This window comes from Euprymna scolopes, chromosome 26, assembly GCF_053919585.1.
Source record: "Euprymna scolopes isolate OS-2025 chromosome 26, ASM5391958v1, whole genome shotgun sequence".
Taxonomy (NCBI): domain Eukaryota; kingdom Metazoa; phylum Mollusca; class Cephalopoda; order Sepiida; family Sepiolidae; genus Euprymna; species Euprymna scolopes.
The window spans coordinates 51,015,558-51,035,092 of record NC_136507.1 but is presented as its reverse complement, the minus strand read 5'-3'; the positions used below and the strand labels follow the sequence as shown (position 1 = coordinate 51,035,092).

General features: G+C 32.3%; 1 protein-coding gene across 2 annotated transcripts in view; it reads right to left on the bottom strand.

Moving 5' to 3' along the window:
• LOC145248033 (queuine tRNA-ribosyltransferase accessory subunit 2-like) overlaps positions 1-19,535 on the bottom strand; it is a 45,229-nt gene that overhangs the window by 1,284 nt on the left and 24,410 nt on the right. For both annotated transcript variants that reach the window (XM_080109757.1, XM_080109758.1), the window contains exons 6-11: positions 17,368-17,538; positions 15,262-15,361; positions 10,205-10,293; positions 6,285-6,385; positions 3,823-3,957; positions 2,414-2,539 (exon numbers count right to left, since the gene is read on the bottom strand). In XM_080109757.1, coding sequence (XP_079965883.1) covers positions 2,414-2,539; positions 3,823-3,957; positions 6,285-6,385; positions 10,205-10,293; positions 15,262-15,361; positions 17,368-17,538 — 722 coding nt within the window. The remainder of the gene's footprint in view (positions 1-2,413; positions 2,540-3,822; positions 3,958-6,284; positions 6,386-10,204; positions 10,294-15,261; positions 15,362-17,367; positions 17,539-19,535) is intronic.

Here is a 19,535-nt window from a genome sequence, read left to right as displayed (position 1 = left end):
GCTCAGTCTATCTCCTAACTCAAAACTTTCTTGTTTCAGGAGTCTACTGCTATCCAGATTAAAGCAGCTTATAACATGCCAGTACATATGTGACCCCAGTTGTCAACTGTCAAAACAGTTTGATACTTAAAACCACATTGTTAAACTATCAACACCATGCCAATAAAACATCCACGTCCTTCAGCCAATTGTTTTTTTTTCTATATGGTAACCTGAATAACAGGTACTACACCGTGCTCAAGATTGACTTGAAACTATGCAAGGTATTATCTCCCTTATAAAAACTATATTGCTTGTTTCTCACGTAATCTCCCTTGCTAGGTGTGATAATTGGTTGGGAAAACAAAGATGGCTGTTTGAGACAAACAGATGTGCGTCCATGATTGGATTTATGTTACGAGCAAACAGAGGTATTCAGCTCCCTTAATTATTTACATATCTGATATGAAATGCTTAATAAATCTGACTTCATACCAGACCTGGAATTGTTTTAAAAAAAGTATTAAATTTGAAAAAAGAAAAAAAAAATTTTCCCCCCTTAAATAAAAATTTGCAAAGTTCTAAAAAGTTCAAAAGTTAAAAAAATTTGTAAAGCTAAAATATCAAATCTCTGATCCGATTAGACAAGTAGTAGTTGACTCTTAAAAAAAATAAAAAATAAAAATTTCTTTTTAGTTTTTACAATCATTATTGCTCAATGAGAAGAATGTAGAAAAAGACCCCCCCCTCCGCTCTTCATTCTCCAAACTGATGAAAGGTCATCTTGTAAAAAAATCCAATCAATTATTCATAGTAAACAAGTCTGTTGGAAATTTTTTTTTTTTTTAAATTTTCTTTTCAATTTGAGATGCACTTGAAAGTAATCTTTTCAAATCGAAAATGCAAAGATCAGTTGAAGAATGGTTTCAAAAAATCTTGACTTGAATATTCATAGCTAATGGTTAGAGTATTAGATCGAAGACCACAAGGCACATGGAGTTAAAATGTTTTCATCCAGCTGACTCTCCACCTTTGCAAGAAGGTCAAAGGGTAAAGTTGAAAAACGATGGATACATGTACATTCAGTTTGCGCTTAATAATGAAAATGTTATTTCAAACCTTCGAGTGACAGATCAATTGATACGCAGAAACTCTTATTTAGATGTAATGCATCCACACATCTAAAAATACATACAACACATAAAACATAAGTGGGGGGGGGAGGTTTTTATGGATGCTTGGACACATCTGACTTCATAGGAAATGTTAGCATTGGAGATGAATGGTTTTACAAAAAAACAAAAAAACATCACTTTCACTTGCACACCAGAAACTACACTAATTTATTATTTTTTTTACAAAACTGAAAACGTTTCATAGAGTAGATCAAAAATAAGAAAAAAAACTATTTCGTGAAGAAGAATATTTTAGAAAATTTGAAAAAAAAAAAAATTCAATTTTATTTTAATAAATAGAAATGTTTATTAAAATCAATTTTGCACTTGTCTGGTTTTTTCAACCGTTAAATTTAAAATTTTTAATATTGAGTGTTTTTCAAACAGTGGATTTTCTATTAATTTTGATTCATGTGTTCAACCAAACGTTAATAGTTACCAGACATTTAGACATCATTCAACCTCAACTTCCAACCTTTGAGAACGTGCCAGGTGTTATCTCCACCATCTCTTCACCATGACACAGAAGAAGAAAAAAAAAAACTATTTCTTAAAGAAGAATATTTTATTATTTGAAAATCTAATTTATAAAACTTACTATGTCTGCTTGCTTTCATATTTTCCAACTATCTTTTCTGAAACTAAAAGCTAAAAGTTGCAGGGGCCTCAAATGATTGGATCTTTTATGGGTCTTTAGCGATTAAAATAGTTTTTAAGGGTTTAAAAATGGGTCAAAATTGAAAAAAATCCTTATACATTTTGTACATCAATCTTAGTTTATTTTTAATCAGTTCATATGCATGTCATGTTTGTACAGTGGTAACGTCACGAGTTTTGAATGCTACAGTTTTGCTTTCAGTTTTGATTCTAGTTGATGGCACTCAAATATTTTTTTTTACTTTTGAAATCATAACTATAAAAATATACAAAATCTAGACAAATTAAAATATCATATTTAAGCGTATTTTATGACCAGGCAAAGGAATAAAGCTAATGACAGAGCAAATGATAATAGTCAGATTTTATAAAATTCAGTGCAATTGTTGATGGACAAGCTTTGCAGTTAGCAGATCATTGAAAATTATCACTTGTCGGATTCATTCGTCAAGTATTGATCAATCGTACAATCTCATGGGTCAGTTGTTTTTATCAATCAATTAAAAAGGTTAAAAATCTCTTGACAAATCGAGAATTGAAAGCCAACTTGAAGGGAAGGAAATAAAAATGTTGAAAAAGAAAAAAGAAAGGATTGTACTTACAGCATCAACAAGACACTTGCTAGAATCTCCGATGTATTTAAAAGATGGTGGATGTAGGCACGAGTGAAATTTAGGCATGAATAACATCGACAGTTGGCCAGAATAGGAGTGAAATCATCGCTATATCTAAAAGGAAAGGAGGAAAAACAAATAAAAAGATGAAATCAAATACACTTTTTTCCCTAATTTTGAATACTAGCACTCTTTACCCATATTATGTAGGGTGTTTAAACGATAGCTGTCAGTGACTGACGTATTGTCTGTCCAAATACAAAGTTTTGCAAAATGATTCTTTCAATTGCTGCTTATATTCTTTCTTTCTCGTTTGCTTTGGAATTTATATTTTTTCTAAATCTAATGAAAATAAAACAAAATGGCTGAATACTATTTTATCTTATTTAGTTGATTGTGTGTTGCATTTTATTTATCTTTTTTTGCGTTATTAAAGGGAGATAATTATGTTGATTCATGTACAATAAAAACATACAAATATTTCCTTTTTTTTTATACTGCAACTTTTCAAATGTTGAAATGGTTTATTTCTGATGTTAAATTTGGTCCATGTCTAATGCTATCATGACATTAATGTGGATGGATAACACAGAGTTGAAAAAAGTGTGTGTAGTATATTTGGTTAAAATGAAACCTTAATTCAAGTGTGTGGGAGAAAAGACAAGATAAAAATAGCACAGAAAAATTTTATACTCTTTAATTGCAATAATGTTGACAGCCTTTGGCTAATGGATTCTTAGTATTATTACTTTCTCAATATACAACATACTTTGAAAAAAAAAAAAAAAAAAATCAGAAGTATTTTACCTCCCCCAGAGTGTCTTATGGTGTTTTGCAGTCATGAAGAAGCAAGTAAATGGTAATAATTTTTCTTTTAAAACTTTCTTTGTGTGTGTGTGTGTGTGTGTGTGTGTGAGTGCAGCTATCTCTTTCTTGCCCTGTCTCTTTATCCGTTGTTGTTGGTTTATACATTTTCTAATTTTGAACAACCAACAATCGAAGAACTTAATTTTTTTCTTGAAAAAAAAAGCAAAAAAAAAAACATAAATATTATTTAAATAAATTGCTGTTTTGTTTTTTTTGCAAAATATTCAAACTTTATTTGATTTGCGTCTTTATTTATACATCAGTTTAAAAAGTTTGGAGGATTTCAGTTTCCTTTAATCTGCTTTACAGCACATCAACACATATTTATGAAGGGGGGGTATTAATGACAAAAACAATAATTGTCAGTGATTAATTCTATGCAATTAATTCAATACAAGTCACTATTTTACTCAAAGGTAGAGGAAAGTGACGGTTTATACCTTTTAATAAGTAAAATAAATTTACTCGATAGTTTTCACATTGGAAAGTAAAAAATAAATTTGTGTCGGAGAAATAAAATAAAAACTTACATTTTGTCAGTGAGATCAATTTCAAAACATGAAAATTGTCGGTCTTCTTCATTTTCGGATGGCGTATTGACTGGCTCTTCGTATTGAAAATCAAACACAAGTGCAGCTCCTTTTTCCGTGACTAAATAGGGATATCTGAAAATGCCTGTCAAGGAAGTTGGTTTTAGTTTGTCTCAATTAATTATTTTCTTTTTATATCTGTATGAAAAGTTTCTTCTTCATTAAAAACTGATTTTTTTTTCTAATTATTTGTGAAACTGCATTAAAATTTAATGGAATTCATGATCATGTCACAAGAAACCAATTTGATATTACAGCATTTTTTTTTTTTGGCTCAAAGTTAAAAAATATGTACTTTATTTTCATGAGTTCATGAAATTTCTATATTATTTGCTAAAAATATTTCCATCAACTCAGACAAAATTGTAAATATTTACTATATTATCAGTAAACCTTTGAAATAGATAATTTGGATTTGAGAAATCCTTTGTATCATTTGAATTCTTTGGACTACTGTTTTTATCTTGAGCGTTACTTTTATGCTTTAGGCAATGTAACCTCCAACCTTTTTCAGGTGTGTCCACATGGACCTGTGGCATAGCGGATAAATTAGTTGGTAAAATTCAGATGTAAATCACACTGTTCTAGAGGTTCAATTCTAGGTGCAAGCGACACTCAAAATACAACTGCGAATTAAGTTTCTACCCAATCATGGCTGATGGAATGAGAGCATACTGATCTCGTGGATTAAATAAAGGGTTCCATTTGAAATTTGTGCAATTTTCAGATTTTGACAAGATACACATGAAGAAGGTCAGAAGTTATACTGATCGAAATTTGAAAATAATATTCAAGATGAGAACAGTAGTCCAAAAAATATGAATAATCAATCCTCATCTCAAAAATTCAGAAATGTGAGAAATTCTTTTGCTTCACTTTGAGCGTTTACTTTTTCTTTGATCTTGCAAGTGTGATTATCATTTAGTTTGTAATGTCTGTTGGATATTTTATTGAGTAATGTTATAGCAGATAGTGATTTTGAAAGTAATATTTTGTTTATATGTTGTGTATATTTTTTTCCTATTATTCACTCCAAGCAAAGATTGCCACCACGACATACAGAACTACCATGATTTAAGGGTGATATCTATAGAAGGATCACCAGTGGAGAGTTGTGCAATGAGATGTCTGTTCACATTAAGTTTCTGCATGATTGTACAGTTCAGAAAACAGAAAGCAGGAAGAGAATTCCAAAGTCTAGCAGTCTGAGGAAAGAAGTTATTAAAGTAAAAAGCCTTTCAGCATTTTAGGACATCTACAATGGAGAGGTGGGATTTTTTATTTTTTTTATTTACATAGGCATCACCACTTATCAAAGCGCAGAGGCCACTCGAGGATAGGGGTTAAAGAGTGTACAGTAGTCAACTGGACAATATAGTAATCGTTAGTAATGGAAATTCAGTAAATTTGTTAACTTAAGTGGAACGGCTCATCAAAAACTTGTCTACGTTGGACTTGAAGACAACCATATTGTAGTCAGCTGGAAAGCAGGAAAATGGAAGACAGTTCCACAGGCATGCAGTTCTAAGAAAGAAGCTTTGTTCATGGAATCTACGTTTAGGTTTAGGCACAGATAAAAAGTAGGGGGAATTATTGATAGTGTTTTCAGCTAGACGAGTGTTTCTTGTGAAAGTTTGGCGAGGGGGGGGGACCATAGATACTCAGTCCAGCACTTGCCATGAAAATAAGGGTAAAGCAAAGACAAACTCGCAACATCTCTTCTGTGAGAAAGAGGTTGCAGAGAAGAGAAAAGGACATCCCCTATGAGACTACAAAGTCTATTTTGAACTCAAGGCAGGATGAGTCCTTTCTAGCAGCTCCTGTTCAGATGTGACAACAGTACTCCATCTTTGGACGTACCTGGTTCTTGTTGTTTGGGGAGGTATTTCATGTATATACACATAATATTATAAAGTAATATAATATATTGCACATATATTTTTTCAGTACTTCAACGATTGTAAGGTAAAATCTTCAAGGAAAATTCAATTTTACACAAAAACTTATTTGTGAATTTCTTATTAACAGAAAATAAAAAAAAATCAAACACCTTGCCTAATTTAGTTGTCATGCATTTTATTGTTAATTAATTTTAATTTTATTAAATAACTCAAAAATGGTTGATTTGTTTCTGAACAGACAAACCAAAGCAAATAAAGGTTAGCAATAATTAAATTCATCTTCAATCTTCATATATTTATTATGCCACACGACTAAGCTAATCAGTTGGCTATCTAATTTTCATATGGAGTTCTGACTCCAAGGTTATCTTGTCATCAATCATTCCAGATAAACAATCGCTACTGGAGTTTATATATTTTTATATTTCACTTTAAAAAGTTTAAATTACTGTCATGATCATGAAAACAAAATTTTAAATCAACACAAATTCAAAAGGATATGAGCTGTCAAATATATCCACTCCTAACTGGACTGCATGTAACACAGCATCGGGTTTCCAGACAGATTGCATAAGGCGTGGTTTGTCTTCTGGTAAGATTTTCTGGAAAAGAAATGTATGGAACATTAAAAAGAAGGAAATTTAGTTGGAATTTCTGAACCAATGTGACACTTTTATACAAGTGTTGGGGGGGGGGGCAAACCAATATTTATATATTATTTATTTTTTATATATTTTGTTTTTCAAAACCAATATTTATTTTTTATATATTTCGACAAGATACAACTGAAGAAGGTTTGAGGTTACATCGATGGAAGCATTGTGAAAATCACACTCAAGATGAGAACAGTAGTCTGATGAATCCAATAATACAACCAACTTGATTTATTTATTCTCACAAGTAATACACTGAAATATGCAACATGTTGCAAATTCCTAATGTGTAGAGAGTTTGAAAAAATGAAAAATTATGGACTTACAAATATAAAGAATAGCAGAACTAAATGTCATAGAACTTGTCTGGACAAATTCAGGGCAGTAGACAAAGAAATGTTGCCAGAAAGGAGATAAAAATCTAATCATTGAATGTTTGAGTTACAGAAAAAAAAGAATGATTTTCAGATCGCCAAGTTCATCGCGTCAAAGTACACGTAAAAAAATCTGTCCTGTTCCCTTTTCAACATTATCGCAAACAAGCTTTCTTCAACTGATACCAAACTGCAAAGTACAGTGACTGTACCAATGTCAAGCCGACAAAAAATCATTTTCAACTGAAAAAAATGTTAGATTTTTATATTGTCAAACCCAACCGCATTTCAATTTGCATAAGAAATTTTTTTGTCCTGTGTTGCTCAAGTTTCAAGTTTAAGACTTTTTCTCTTTCTTTTCTTAAGCGAATGACACCCACTCTAATCATAAACACGACAATTTTTCCTACAAAATATAAAGGATTTGGCAAGGACATTGCCACTCTAATAGTTAGCCAAGAAAGGGGGAAAAGATGCAGTGTACTTTGAGTTACACCATTTATATTGTAGTTTTATTATAAACTTTGGTTTTTATTAAGCACCTTCAGATGTGTCCAAACATCTTGAAAAGAGGTTCTGCTAATCATGTGTTCTATTGTGCTTAAGTTTTTAATAAACTTTTCATTGTTAAGCACACAGAGTGATTAAACACATATTCATTGGGTTTTTTTTTTCAAAAAAATTTCTATAAGTTATCAATAAAATTAGTGAATTGAGTTTTAATTGTATTATTGATATTAGTCAAAATATATTCCATTTGGTCACATTATCATCATCATGATGGGCTCCTTGCCTGGACCAATGTGACTCTTCTTCTCCTGTCTTCCATCAGTTGCCTCAGATCTTCAGGTTCACAGTTGGTGTCGTGTGCTATTTGCTGAATGTACATGGATCTAAGTCGTCCTTTGCTTACGCGTCCATGTCGTGGAGTCCATAGCAATACATCATTCACCAATTCATGCTTGCTCCTCAGACAGTGACCGGCAAATCGTAGGTGTCGCTCCCGGATGATATTAGATATGGCAAGTAGGTTGTCATAAAGTTGCTATTTCGTGGGATGATTTTGCCAAGATATATTTAATACCGTTCATAGCATACAGGTGTATGTGCCATCTAGTTTTCTTTCCAATTTTAGTGATTTGGTCGCATATGTTTGCCAATATATATAAGGTCAGTGTTGAGCTTGCTAATGAACATCAGATTGTGAAAATTTCTTGTCAATGAATGCTACCATCATCCACCTAACAAAGGAGAAGGTCGTGTCTTGGAAAATATTATCATGATCATAAAATAGATACTATATTAGAGCCACCCCATCCTAAAAGGAGAAAGTAATCCTTGAGAGAATGATATCATTAGCAAAGAACAGATATAACACAATCCCATGATGAGGGTGGTTAATGCCTAGAAGGATGGTCTCATCACAATATAACAGATGCTACACTACTCAGCACCCCTAAAGAAAGAGGAGGTAATACCTGGGTATCATGACAAGAAAACAGGTACTACACTCCCCAAAGGTAATCCCTGGAAGGATGAAATTATGATCACAGAACAGATTCTACACCATCACACCCTTGAATTGAGCATTGAAAGATATTACAATATCTCAATTATTAATACACATAACAGTATAGTTTCAGCTTTAAACACACAGATACCAAATCTCCATTATTAATAGATATAAAATAAGCTGGACTCCATGTCATAGTATTGCCTGGAAATAATTGAAGAAATCAAGAATCACAAACATCAAAATTAAACTGATCGAAAAAAAAATTTTCATCCAAAATGCTAAGCCTTTATCAATGATATTGAAAATATCCGTAAACAGAAATGAAATGAAAACAATCATCAAATAAAAACTATAAAAACGAATAGTTAATTAATGAAAGTTAATTTTGCAAAACAATGTGTAAATTAGTTAACGTTTAGACATCAATTACATAGACATGACTAAATATATTACAAAGCGGAGTGCTTGTCCAGAATTCCCCCTATATTAAAAAAACAAAAATAAAGAAAAATCTGTATGATGTATGTAAACGTAACAGAAAAAAAATGTTGCACATCAAAAATGAAACTGATCAAATAGTTTTATTTATAAATAAGAAATTTAGATTTTGTGACTAACAAAAAACATGAACAATGACAATATCGCAATGCTATCAGGCTGAAGGGACAAGGGAGAGAACTCCAAATAATTCAAGCTATTTTAGAAAGCCTTTCTTAACAAAAACTAAAAAACTACTTGATCAATTCATGTGATTTTTGGAATATGATATTCTCTTTCCGTCACAGGCAAGTACATCATACAGATTTATCTTTATTTTTGATTTTTAATATAGGAAGAATTCTGGATAAGCACTGAAATTTGTTCTAATGTGAATAAGAAGTTAACCATTTATTCTCACTATCAGTGCAACAACTGGCTCAACTTTATCAATACAAAGATTATGTACAGTTTCGTTTGGATGATAAACAAGAAATGCCTTGAGTGTCATTTCAGTTTTTAACAAAAACTGATGATTATCTCTTCCCTAGTGTTTTCTAATATCACTCATGTCATCAAAGTATTATTAGATTTTTACAGCAATAAATCCCATTACCTGTATTTATATAGTAAACTACCAAACACTTGTACAACGTTGTGATCATGTTGGAAAGCGATGCTGTTCTGAATTTTAACCAACCAAAAAGCTGCCCAAAAAGCAACATTTAGTCTTGCTACTGCATTTTTATTTTAATAGCATAGTTAGTATTCTTAAGATTTTTACACCCAGTATGCCAAAGATTCTTTATTTCAAATTTAGGGCAATTTTACCCAATAGTTTTAGAATGTATAGTTTGAAAACATAATTTCTTTCTTCTTCTTTATATGTTAACCCATCATCTTTAGCTTTTTTGTTTTTAAACATCAAAATTTGTATTCTTAATCCTGGCATCTCAAAGGCTCTTTATGCCAAATTTGGTAAAACTATAACCATTAGTTTCGGAGTCTATAGGTGTTTTATACTTATTATTATTAACAGTAGTGATAGTAACAATTTGCTAATTTTAACCAACTTCCTCCTACTGTCTGAATACTTTTGAAAACTGGAAGGGCTAATTATTAGTAGCATTAAATAACATTAGTAGTATAATTCGGAACCTTTTCCCATGACACATCTGGCATGCCAAGGGTGTTTCATACCAAACTTGGTGCATTTCTACCTCGAGATTTTGGAGCCTACAAATATTTATAGTTTTTGCTATTAGTAATAGTAGTAATATTACCAACTCTATAACACAACATCTCAAGGGTGCTTTATGCTAAATTTGATGCAACTCCATGTTTTGTGTTGAATAAGTGAGAGACAAGTGTTCAAACATAAAATTAAAATAAAAGTCTTACATTCGTTTCTTTCAAAAGTGAAACCATCTTGTCCATTTTGGTAAGGTTAGCAGAAGCACCAAATCTATGGAAACCTTCAATTACGAATCCTGAGAAAATATAAGAATGGTTTTAAACAGAGGAAAAAAAATTGTTCTATGAAGACTTTTTTTTTTTTTAACAGATAATTTGTCTGAACATTTTGAACATGAGACCAAAAAAAGAAAAAAATAGAAAAACTCATTCTGTTCAATTTATTGTCTTATTTGTTATTGATGGCTTCAAAAAGTTATAAAGTTATGATTAGAAGATTAGAAGAATAAAATAATGGTTCTGAATGGAGGAAAAACTTGTTCTATAAAAAAAAAAAGGAGAAAATATTATGTGAATAAGAAAATAATTTTGGATGTATAAAAAGATATTTCTTAAATGGAACTTTTATTTTGATTTCTTGTATGATTTTTTATTTTGGTCTTCAAACGATTACAAAAATATAATAACAATGAGATAAGAATGGTTTTGAATATTAGAAAATACTCATTTCAAGAAGACATGTCATGTTGGATGTGTCATTAACAAATAGAAGAATGAGATTATGATTATAAGAAAAAAAAAATTTTAATTGAAAAATTTCATTCTATTCAAGATGAACATGAAAAAGATATTAACTTGCATAAGCTACTCTTTCATTTTCCATCTGTTCAGCTTACACTTTCCTTTTCTCTTAGTTTCCTTCCTTTCTTTCTTCTATACTGAATGGATTTACTAAAATCATTTGCTTTTAACTGACAGAGCAAATAAAAAAATAACATTTGACATTGACATGTTTACTCTTTCTCAGCAAATGAAAATGATTTCGATTCATTTTAAGTGATACAGTTAATACGTTTGTGCAAAATACAAAAATCTTTTTAAATCTGTGAACTCGACCACCAAAGTTCAGATTTTCTGGGTGAGACAACCTTGGTAATAACAACAACAATCAGTGCCTAACCAAGGTTCAGGTTCATCTTGAGAAACACAACTTGTGTGATACTACCCCCCCCCAAGTGTTCGGAAGCAGGGAAAAGATGTAACAAAAGAAATATAAAATAGGGTTGATGAAAACACGATAGATAGGGAGTTGTTCACTAAAGTAGACAAAAGAGTGTGAACCCTGACCAACAATCTAATGTTAACCTTCAAGACGGAAACAAAAAGACGGAAGAATGAATAGATATATTTAGTTTTATGACGGTGAGAGTGGTTTGCAGAGTTTAGTGTTTTGCAACATTTTACTACAGTGTCCAGTTGATGACGGTTAGGAGTTGCAGTTGGGCACTTGATGACAGTTGGAGTTTGGACACAGCTGAAGACAGCTCATGGCTCAGAGCAGATGGGGAAACTGACTGACAGACACGAAATTAACAGTAGATGCAGATATGGACCTTAGTGTTTAGGTGGTAGTTTCCCTGTGATAGAAACAATGATGGAGTGCAACAGATATGTACAAAAAGCATCAGAGTTTGTGCTTTCCTTAGGAATTGTGTTTTATTTTATTTTTATACTTGTGAACCCATGCACTCCTCTTGACAGCCGCCAGTGTGAGAAACTACGCCCATAAGCAGATAAGATGAAGGAGAACAAATCTACGACACACAATGTTGGGATCCATGGCGCTGTTATGCAGAAGATATATCATCACACTTGTACCAAAGTCACTTAAACACAACTGCTTTCCTTGCCTCTACAAAAAGAAAGGTAAACACAAAAACATATTTGCATCTTTTTCTCATTCTACAAACACAAAAACTTTCAACATTCCAAAACAAACTTTACTCCCTCAAAACTATTGTTCACACCATTTTTAATTTATAGATAGGGGAATGTACACACACAGACACACAGATACACAGACAGACAGACACTTTCACTTTTATAGATATATAGACAGATATATTTAAATGATTTGTTGTTTAACCCATGTAAAAACCCTGTTATTGAATTTATCACTATTTTTTTCTCAAATCATTCAACATTCATGCGTGCTTATCCATTTTTATAATTCACCAATTTATAACTTTTATCAAATTGTAAACATACTTCTCGGTACATTTCCAAAGACAAAACTGTCATCAATAACTCTATCCAAGTAAGGAACCATGTTATAATACTACAAGGTAGCTCACCTCTCTACATAGACAGCTAGACTGATGTTCATTTCTTAGACATAAAAACAAGGTATCCTCTCAGCAGCTGTCGGCTAGCCTTATTTGAAATTCCTTGAAAAAGACATCTCTAACAAGTGAACAAGATGAAAGGTTCACACGTGCATTGGACAAAATAGTTTGTCATCTGGCTTGTGATTTTGCTATAAAAACTTTTAATGATTAAACAAAAGTCACCTTCTCCCTATAGACTACTAGATTGACACTAAACTTGGACGTAATAACACTAAAGGGTTTCAGACAACTAGTAGTACGAGATATTAAAAATAAATCATTTGTAGAATTAGAACTGGTGATTCCATTTACGTAAATTTGCCCTATTTCAATTCTGGACGAAGCGGGGTTGAAAATAGGGTCTATCTATGTATGAGGTCGAAAATAGGGTCTATCTTCAAATTCACAGATGCAGTCTCATTTTTGGTGTCAATTAATGCCCTGAGTAAGATTCAAAAGGAATTTTTGAAAAAAGTAAACTTTTGATGGTTAACACTCCAAAAAAACTGACAGAAATTGGAATTTCGGGATAAAATGAGGAATTATTGCCGATTTCTGTAGATAAATGATATTCTATGTGTTCGGAATTGATCTATTCTCTTTTCTCATATTAAAATTATGTTCATGGATATTATTCATGGGATATTTAGTTGAAAAATTGAATTTTGGGGGCATTTTCGAAGGTTGACCCAAATTTGTCTGGAGCATACAGAGATATAGGCTCCTTCAGTCTTTGACAGGGGTGCCTGCACATGAAATTTTTGTGGCAGGAGGTGTGCAATCTCCAACCACACCTCTCCTGGGTCGACATTGTTAAATACCAGTGGCAAGTGAAGTGTATGTACAAGACGACTGGAAACAAATACCAAGATAAGTGGAGAGCACATATAGCGCCTAGAATTTCCAAATGATCACCCATTGAGTACTAACCAGGCTCAACGTTGCTTAACTTCGGTGATCTGATGAGAACTGGCGTGTCAACGGCATACAGAGAACCACTATGATTAATCCCCCTTCATCACTCCAATCACCCTCAACATTTAGGCTTGTTTTCAGCAGACTACAGTAGATTATTCACAGAAAGCAACCAATTCACTTAAAATAACTGAAAACACGAAACAAGAAAGAAGTAATCATTGGAAATCGAAAAAAATACTAACTTGAAGAAAACTATGAAAATTAATCAAATTTCTGGAAATAAAAAAGCTTGCAAACTTTTCCTGGCCAGTCTTAACTTAATTTGAAATGTTGAAAAAATCATATACCCATTTCTGATATTTTAAGGTGAATTAAGTGACAGTCGTTGGTTCAAATATAATCTGGCAGTGCTACCATTATTACCAATAGCTCAGTTGGCAAGGACGCCTTACACCAGATTTAAATGTAGAGTATTCAAAGTCAATTTTGCCAAATTCTAGTTCCATTACCTGTTGATAAAAGTTGTAGAAATGCACAGAAGTATTTGAGAGCCTGAAAAGTTTGCAAATAAATAAGGTATTAGGACCCAATCAAAACGTAACCAAATGACTAAAACTCAGTCTTCTTTCCTAATTTTTGCATAGCTTTGGAAAATTTTGCATTATTTTTCGGGTGATAAAATTATTTTTCAGGGTCAAGTTCTATTCCCGATTCACTTCACACACCAAAATCTGACCACTCTCAACCTCTCTCTCATCATCTGTTGTAGGATACTTCTATTTTAAGTCAGAATTGTGATCTGTGCAAGGACATGTTCAACACAGTAGAATAGTCTGGAATCCTTCTCAGTTATTTTTGTGCAGTAACTAATGTACCATACCATAGATGACTCCTTAATCCAGAATGCAATCAGTGGTGTAGCAACTACTTTTTGTCGATTTTAGCTGTAAATGGCTATTTTAGCAGTTTTTTGAGGTGCTAGCTGCCAAAACTGACTAATTTTCAAAAATTCTTTTTGATTCATGTTTCTTATCCCAAAATGCATTCAAAATGAGACTGCATTCCTGCATTTACAGATAGCCCCTCATGCAGACTAATCCTATTTCATTTCCAAACAAATTTACACCAGGACATCCATGGTCATCCATGATTTAATGAAGGAAATTGTTATCCTTAGTACAAAGTTGAGAGGTGAGAAAAATTCAGAATTTGTTGAAAAGTGCTGTGGCAATTTACAAACAAGTTGACTGAATTTCTCTTCTGTTGAGTTACTAACCATAATTGCTTTAGGAAAACTCTACTCAGTCTGATACATAGAAAATTATAAGGTGTGCAAGTTGCCTTAGTAATTAAACCAAACTTTTAACTAAACCTTAGAGATGGGAATTTTCACTTTCATGTTTATGTGGAAATTTCACCTCTTTTAACTTTGCTTTTACATACCTATTTCTCAATCTTGCTACAAAACACAATTTATTATGTATTTTTAGTTTTGTTTAGTTTGAAAAGAATTTTCTTTTTCTTCCTGAACAAAATTTTGCATTATCTTTATCAATGAATTTCATTCTCACAATTTTTTTTTTTTTTTTTTTTTTGACATTTTAGGATTGGGGCTGTGAATAACAAACTCTGCAGACTGTATGTTCTTGGATCAGGCATCAGAATTTAGGAGTTGTGATCAGTCTTTGAGAGATTCAAGAAGCTTTGGTTGCAATGTGATATACAGAAAATTATATAAAATGCCAGTTACTTTACTTTATATCTTGTAAGCACCCTAATGGTTCCAACAAGTTATGATAACGAAAGGATACCAGAGTACTACACAGAACATGTCTAGGGGATGCAAGTTATGGGACGATATCTGTTGATGAAAATAGTTGCTGCAGTTGTACAGTATTACGGATAAGTCACCACTTATCTAATTTGTCATAAGGATTATAAGAAATTATTTACACAAACCTTGCACAGGTCTGGCTGCAGTTTCTTTGGCTGACCGTTTTCGTTCTTTGATATCGTAACCACCTTCAATGGAACCAAAAATGGCTGACTTTTGGAGTCTCTGAAATTTACAGGCAATTGAAAATTAAGTGTTATCAACAAAAAGAAAAGAGCCAAAGATTAATCAGTAATAAAAAGAACATAGACTCTCTGAATGCAGATCAAAGAAAAAGTTTTATACGTTTTCTACTAGAAAAGAAAAAAAAATGTGACCCACCGAGATTGGGTTAAATTGTTTAAATCTAGAAAAAGTTAGTTTGCCAAGCTAGTTAAATATAAAAAATACTTGAGACAAAATCCAAAATTAGTCTTTTTCTGCTCCCTCTTCCTCTCTAAATATGTGTCAAATGTGGCGATAATCCCTTTTGTTTATAATGGACTATTCCAATATTTTTATTCTTTCTTTATTACCTTTAATAATCAGAGAAAGTGATAAAAGTGAGAATGAGACAAACTGCATAAAATAGGGGAGGGTAAAAAAAAATGGGTCATTTAGTGAGATAATAGTAATAAACAAATTAATTGCTTCAAAAACCTTTTAAAAAAATATTTAAATATGTTATCGCTCTTTTGAGTCACAGGTGATTCTACTAGCAGGCTTCCCAGAATTGCGAGGTCATAAAATACGCTTAAAAATGATATTTTAATTTATGCAGATTTTGTATTTATTTTTATAGAGCCACTCCACTATTGTTTATTATATTGTACCTAATATATAGTTGTGGCCCCCTGACATGACCCAGATATAAAATATGCTTAAATATATTTTAATTTATGCAGATTTCATATTATTATAAAGTCAATATTCTTATACCCAATATATAGTAGTGATTTCAAAAGTTAAAAAAAATATGACTTGGGTGTCATCAGCTAAAATTAAAACCAGAACATGTATCTTTCCAGCATTATGCGTCATCATCTGAACTAGGTTGATATGCATCTCCAAACTTTTTTAAAAATTAATGTATTTAAACATATAAATGTATATTTGTGTAGGTATAGAAGATACACGTTTAGTCGACTTAAGCTTGCCAAGTTCCAAATTTTCAATTTTTACTCTTTAGCAATTATTTTTACCAGCTAAAAACCAAATCAAATTTGTTTTACAGGTCCAAATCCCCCATACATCAAGTTTCAAGTTTGTAGACCAAAAATTGACACAGTAGAGACCATTCTGCATAAAGACAATATATATATATATATATATATATATATATGTATATATATGTATGTATGTATCGCTTTCCCTTTACTTCAAATTTTTCTGGTGATTTTTTTCAAGTTGACTAGTAATTCTTTTGGTCTCAGCTGATATTGTGGTATTATTGAATGATCTTGTCTCAGCCATTTCTTTCTCAAACGCTTCCAATCATATGATGATCATCAGGAGTAGTATTTTTTTATTTTATATTCTTTTTCCAAGTTGTTTATTTACATACTACACTTCATATGTTCTGTCCTTCCAGACTGAGGCAATTTTTATATTTGTTCCTATCCAGAATGTTCCTGTTTGGGGAGCTGTATTTACCCCACGTTAAAAACTGTCCTTATGTCTAACTGTCCTCATGATGAGGCAAAGAAATAGAAACACTTAAGAATATAATGTAATAGGTGTTTCGGAATGTTCCAGCATAGTTCTATATTCTAACCGACTTTATGTCTACCTTTGCACTCATTGGGAGGAACGCAAATAGAGACACTTAAAAAATTAAAGGAGATATGTTTGAATCAAGTCTAAATTAGTAACAATGTTATTGAAAAAGTGAGAACGATGAAGGTGAAAATCTCAGTATTATGTTTGCAGAAGAATTAATTCAAACTTGATAGGTGCATTTGTCAATTGCCAAATTAAAGCATCAGATTTCAGAATTTCTTAAATGAATCATAAAAAAACAAATAGATTAAAACATGTCCAGTAAAATCGTAAAAGATCATATCACCAAAACTGAATTAATAACTACAAAAACAAATAAATTTAAAAAAACATTTTCTATTTTTACTAATTCTTAAGATAAAATAATGACAGCCTAAATTTTTAAGAGCGGCTTTATCTATTGGTCAATTTACCTCGGATGATTCATGCTTTTCTACAATTTTATCCAGAAAAGTTAAAGTTCTATCTACAGATTTCAGTACACGTTTGCGAGAAGAACTTAAATCTGTATCTCCGTCACTCAAGGCTTGGTACCAATCTGGCATCATGGCTTCCATTGACCGCATGAATAGATCGACATCAACCTAAAACAGAAAAAGAAACAAAGTGAAAAGATTTTTACAGATATCTGACAAAAATGAAAAGATTTTTACAGATATCTGACAAAAAGGAAAAATAACAAAAATATATACTTAACTTATATACTTAATGTTCAATTTACACATTAAGCAATGAAAATGCTATTTCTAACCTGAGCGTGGCAGATCAAGCATAATGCTATTTCACTATTTCAAACTTAAGCATTCTTCCTCTTTGTGCAGCTTAAAACAGCAAACAGAATTTTGATGAACAGTTTTTTTTGCCCCAAGAACCTTCAATTTGTGGAACATATTACCATGAGATTGCTTCCCTGCAAACTACAACATTTTCAAATCCAATGCCAAGAAATACTTGTCATCAACTAATCAGATTTTATTCATTTCATTCATTATTTTCAATCTTCTCATAATATTCACCATTTAATCCTATTCATTAATCCTTATCCTCGAATGGCATTAGGTCTTAATAAATAATAACTTATTAGTATAAATAAAAAACTTTGAAATCTTTCCTTCCCCACACTGATATTCCACTGTATTCATTATAAAAAAGAAATTTTGTTTTCACATGTATAAAAAGGTAGATAATGCATGTTATTTTTTATGGAAATCGCTCCAGACAAAGCATGAAACTATTTGATGTAAGGAGCCAAAAAGAATGAGATATTATTTTTGTAAAGACAGGAGATGCTTATTGACTTTAGTCTTAAAAAGCCTATAAAGTAGCTACTGGAATAGGAAGTGGTATTACAATGAGCCATCAAAACAGAGATCATTGTGGATTATGAAACTGACTATCAGAATAACAATAGATGCAGTGTGACTAGAGCTTATCTGCTTATCTTTCAGCTAACATTCATGTATGTGGAGACTTCAATGTTCACAACGTTGAATGGTTGACCCACTCAAACAAGATCGATGATGAGGGGAGGTTCTGTCATGATTTCTCCATTGCCTATGACCTCACTCAGATTGTTCATGAACCCACCCGTGTGCCCGACATTGACGGCCAGTATGCGAGCCTACTAGACCTTTTTCTCACAACTTGCCCTGAACTATGTTTAGTTTGTGTACTGTCTCCTCTTGGATCTTCCGACCACTCTGTTGTATCAATTAAGATAAAAATGAAATGTAATAAGTCCCCAGACGTACCTCTCCATCATACAGTATATCGATACACTAAGGCTGACTGGGATAGTTTCCGTACATTTATATCAGATCTACCTCTGCGTTCCATGTTTAAAAAGGATGTGTCCTCTATAGTATCAGACCTGATCGAATGCTTAATTGTAGGTATAGACAATTTCATACGCTCGAAAAAGTTCCAACAAAACCTAACAGCTAGCCATGGTTCTCTCCAGAATGTGCTGCTGCCATTGCGCACAGAAATCACTTTTTCCACTGCTTCCAACATAATAGATGTATGGAAACTAAAGCCGCTTTCAGGACTGCCAGCAACCATTGTAAGAAAGTAATAAAGAACGCAAAAGAGTTGTATGCTCAATTCGTTAAGTCCAAAGTAGCTGAGCAGCAGCTTGGTTCCCACCAGTTTTGGCAAATGGCAAACAGAATCCTGAATAGAAGCGTGTGCTCTATCTCAACTATCATCAATGGACCTGAGGTAATCTCATCAGCATCAGACAAAGCCAAACTCTTTGCCAAGAACTTTGCAGCTAATTCTAATCTATGCGACGAAGGCCATCAACTCCCGTATTTCCTCCTATAACAGACAACACGCTATGCAACATACAAATATCTGTGCGTGAGGTTGCTAAGCTAATCAAGAACCTTGATTAAAGCTACTGGCCCTGACTATAATTATAGTGCTGAAAAAGCTTCAACCAGAACTTGCCCCCATATTTACAAAACTGTTTAAGCATTGCCTTAAAGAGAAGTGCTTCCCTACACTCTGGAAAACCTCATCAGTATGCCCTGCATTTAAGAATTCAGGTGATAAGTCATCTCCTCTCAGTACAGACCAA